Here is a 4433-nt window from a genome sequence, read left to right on the forward strand (position 1 = left end):
TTAAAAAGAAAACAAATGTTGTTGTATTTATTTTTGGTTTAGTTTTCTTGGACTTTTTGTACTCGCACTCTTCATATTTTGCATTGCTGAGGTTTTTCTTTGATCATAACAAATGAAATGGGCGCACGCCGTCCTCTCGTGGATAAAGGTGGTATTTCTCCACGCTCAACTGTGACCCGGAAGTCCTTTGGTGTGTTTTCTCCACTGTGACACGTGGGGGAACGTTGAACAGCACACTTACCAACATGGCCGCGTGCAGTGTGGAGGAGCTGCTGGTCAAAGCTGAGCAAGAAGAGGCAGAAAAACTGAAAAGCATCACCGTCAACAGAGACCTGGACCTGGACTTCGACATCGGTAACCTGCTCGCGTGCGACAAAAACACCATCGAGGCGCGAGAGTTCAGGGCGCAGAAGAAAGAAGACTTCCTGCGGTCTTTAGCGCGTGACAACACGCAGCTGCTCATCAACGAGGTGTGGAAACAGCCCACGGAGAGGGTCGAGGAGGCGATAGTGTGCAAGTTACCGGAGCCGGTGACCCCGCTGCCCAGAGAGAAGCCGCCCCCGAAGCCCAGGGCTCCCACAAAATGGGAAGAGTTCGCCAAGCTGAAGGGCATCCAGAAGAAGAAGAAGACCAACCTGGTGTGGGATGAGACCGCCAAGGAGTGGAAGAGGCGCTGGGGCTACCAGAGGGCCAAGGATAACACCAAGGAGTGGCTGATCGAGCTGCCGGAGACCGCGGACCCCAACGAGGACCAGTTCGCCAAAAGAAACCAAGCCAAGAAGGAGAGAGTGGCCAAAAACGAGTTCAACAGGCTGAAGAACATCGCCAGGGCGCAGAAGGTCTGCTGCTGCTGCTGCTGCTGCACTCCAAACACTGTCACTTACAACCTGTCTATTCCTCTTCACCCTATAATATACATATAAATACATCAATTAACATCTTTTAATTAACATATAGACACAGAAACGCATACATACATGAATGTAGGTGAATAAAAATGTAGAAATAAATGTACAGCATTTATTTCTACATTTTCTATGCATGTATATTTTTATACGTGTGTTCATGCATTTATTTATTCCTGTATTTATTTATGCATTTATTTATTTATTGAGACTTAAGGCATAAGACTTGCGTTTTCACAAGCTCAATCATTGATCCCATTTATTATTATTATTTAGACTAGAGCTTTAACAATTACTCGAACAATCGATTAGTTGTCAACTATTGAATTGATTAATCAGAAATGAGTCATTTCTTTAAAGAAAGAGTATAAATATAAATATTTTCTGGTTTCTTTCCTCGTCTGACAGCATGACAGCAAACAGTTGTGGGCAAAACAAGAAATTTCCCGACGTCATCCTGGGCTTTGGGAAACACCGTTTCCACTAGTTTCTGACACAGACCAAACAACGAGGAAATAATCAGATTCATTGATAATGAAAAGAATCCTTAGTCGCAGCCTTAATTTACACTGTTTTTGGAAATTCACTGGTTACCAATATGGCAGCCTATATAGTGAAAGTTTGAGCTGAACCTTATTTATGTGGTACACTGAACACTGCTTTTTATTGACTTTGCAGACAATCAAACAAGAGCAAGTTGTACAGTGTATCGACTCATCTACCTTAAAGTAAAAAACGGGAACAAAAACAAAACACCCCAGCATAAATCCATCTATCCTTCCCAATAACCCATGTCAGACGTGGTCACAGTAACCAACTAAGTAATTAAATAACCTGTAACTTAAGTAGATAAGATACGATGAAACCAAACAGAGTAAAAACTATAGCTAACAGCAAAATAAATAAAGTAATGACGACTGCTTTCTTGAAACAAATAACTTTATTAAAGAATATTTAACAGTGGTAAACATTGTCAAGCAATTGTAGAAATGGAACATTGAGAAAATAAAGAATACATTTAACGGCTAAATAAACATTGTGTTCAGTATGAGTCAGCTGCTGACCATTTTAATAAAGAATATATAGCTATGACACATTATTTTCTGGGGGGAAAAACACCCCCATAGGTACCGTTATGTCGGTGATGGGCCAATATCGACTGATAATGTTTGACTGATAACAAGCACTAATGACATACTTTATACTTTATATACTTATCATTTCTCTGTTCATCTATATTTCTATTGTAGAACGGGATCAACTGTAATGTAACCCAATATACCACTGGGGATTGATAAAGTATTTCTGGTTTCTAAAGGTCAAATTGCCAGGCGTGGGGCTGCCTACAACCCAGCAGTCCAAAGACGAGCTGTCCAGAGCCGTGAGTGTGGCCAGAACCTCCACAGCATCTGCGGGGAGGTTCCAGGACCAGCTGCCGAAAGAGAAGCCACTTAAGAACGCAGGCAAGAGGAGGAAATTTGAGCCCCTCATCGGCAACTTTTCTAATGAGAAGCAGAAACAACTGGAGCTCCTGAAACTCATGGGCAGCAAGAAGCCCAAGTTGGACATCACCAAGGCAGTCAATAAGCAGATGAGAGAGGAGGACAGAGAGGAGGCAGCTGCCAAGTACAAGAAGGGAGCGGGTAAGAAAGGACGCAAAGGCGGCATGCCAGGAAAAGGAAAGGGGGGCAAAGGAAAAGGGGGTAAGCCCGGAGGAAAAGGAGGTAGAGCTGGAGGAAAAGGAGGCAAAGCTGGTGGAGGAGGAGGGAAGAGGAGAGGCAAACCTGGGAAGCACTGAGGACTTTATCCGGTGTGCTGTTTGTGCTTTGGCATCAAAACACTGGACTGGACTTAAATGATGCAATCAAAAAAAGCGACTGTTTGTTTCATCTGTGAATGATGGGTGTGATGATATGTGACTGTCTATTTCTCCGTTTCTGTCACAACATGTGTAGATATCAGTCCCAGCATTCATGGAGGCGAACAGATGTGTAATATTAATGGCTGATATTAAATACTTAAACCCAGGCCGGATGAAATTCAGGGGATTGTGTTTCCGTTTTATAATTGACTGCAGAATTTTATAAAGTCACAGCTATGACACATCTTAACTGACCTCCATGGTGGATGCGTTTAACGTTCATTTGACAGCACAGGTGTAACTAATAGAATTACAAGCGCCGACATTGAATGTCTTCACAGAATTTTAATCATTGCAAATGTGCAGTGGTCATTACCATAGTCAGTGCAATGTACAAAGACATTTACTTCTTTAAAAAATAAAAATAAATCAAGATAAAACTTGATGTATTTTTGATGACTTGATTCATTAAATAAAAATACATACAAATTCATTAAAACAAATAGTTTCGTCCTGTAGTTCACACTATTGATACAGAACAATACAGTCTTTTAAACCCTTTTTTTAACAGTAAACTAAAATGTGTTGGAGCTTTAACGGTTCGCACAGTCTTGAAAGTGTGGAAAATGCTTAGTTTTATATCCTTATTTTTATTCAAGGTTGGGAATATGCTTAAATTCAAATATACTCTTTAAAAATGCACATTTTATAATATTACATTATAGTAGGTATTTTTAAACCTACAAAATCAATCACATAAACCAAAACTGGTTGAATATTCCAAACGAAACGGTCCCTGGCGTCTCACACCAGACAAAACGTACAAAGTTACAGTTGGTAAAATAAACATTGATTGCTGTGGGTAGAGGAATTGTGTAAACTATTTTTCGCAAATGCATTTAAGGAGACAGTTTAGATGTCATGATAAAGGCTTTGAGAGTTCAGACACATCTGGTTTAGGAACCTTTCATAAAGTGCTTCAATTGGTAAACAGTGATTGTGTAGCAGTGGTGCCCAGCTGGTAAAATGGGTCTCAAACAGAGAGATGATTGAAGTGTCTCAGTCGGACGTGAAAGTTAACCAGTAAGCGCAGTAATAGAAGTAGCTAATTGGATTACAGTGATTAAATACTAATCACACCTGTGTATTTCCTCTCAAAGCGTCTGCTGCTGTGAAAAATAATTACATCGTGAAGTACATTCTCTGATCCGTCGGTTGACAACATGTGTATGTATAAATTAACCTTGAAGCAGGGTAATCAAATTATTCAATCATTCAACTTAAGGCCTAACAAATCAAGATGACTCTATTTGAAGTCAAACTGTGATGCAGGGTAGCTTTTGGTGTGAGTTTCATGCACATTTTTAAGAGCTGTCCCGGTCTAAATGTTTGAACGTGGAAGAGCTCAGTGCCCATGTGTTTCTCCTTCCTAGAAGTAAACATCAGATCGGTTTTCTAAGCGGCTTAGCTGTGCTTTTTGGTTATATAAAGGCTTTGCTCTGGCCTTGATGTCTAGACTGCAGGCATCACACTGAATAAGGAGCAGAGAGAAAAGTGTTTAAAAGCCTTAAAAAGCCCACATTTGCACATTCAATACATTTAGGACACAACCTCAGTGCATTCAAAGTTGTGAATAACACTTTGAGTACTATTTTTCTAATTGATGT

General features: G+C 40.4%; 1 protein-coding gene across 1 annotated transcript; it reads left to right on the forward strand.

Moving 5' to 3' along the window:
• Positions 1-245: 245 nt before the first annotated feature.
• Positions 246-3240, forward strand: rrs1 (ribosome biogenesis regulator 1 homolog; the record flags this gene model as incomplete). Its single annotated transcript, XM_083935810.1, has 2 exons — positions 246-839; positions 2224-3240. The coding sequence occupies 2 exons, from the start codon at positions 246-248 to the stop codon at positions 2701-2703; spliced, it is 1074 nt and encodes a 357-aa protein (XP_083791936.1). The 3' UTR covers positions 2704-3240.
• Positions 3241-4433: the final 1193 nt, after the last annotated feature.

This window comes from Echiichthys vipera (genome assembly GCF_963691815.1).
Source record: "Echiichthys vipera genome assembly, chromosome: 21".
Classification (NCBI taxonomy): Eukaryota; Metazoa; Chordata; class Actinopteri; order Perciformes; family Trachinidae; genus Echiichthys; species Echiichthys vipera.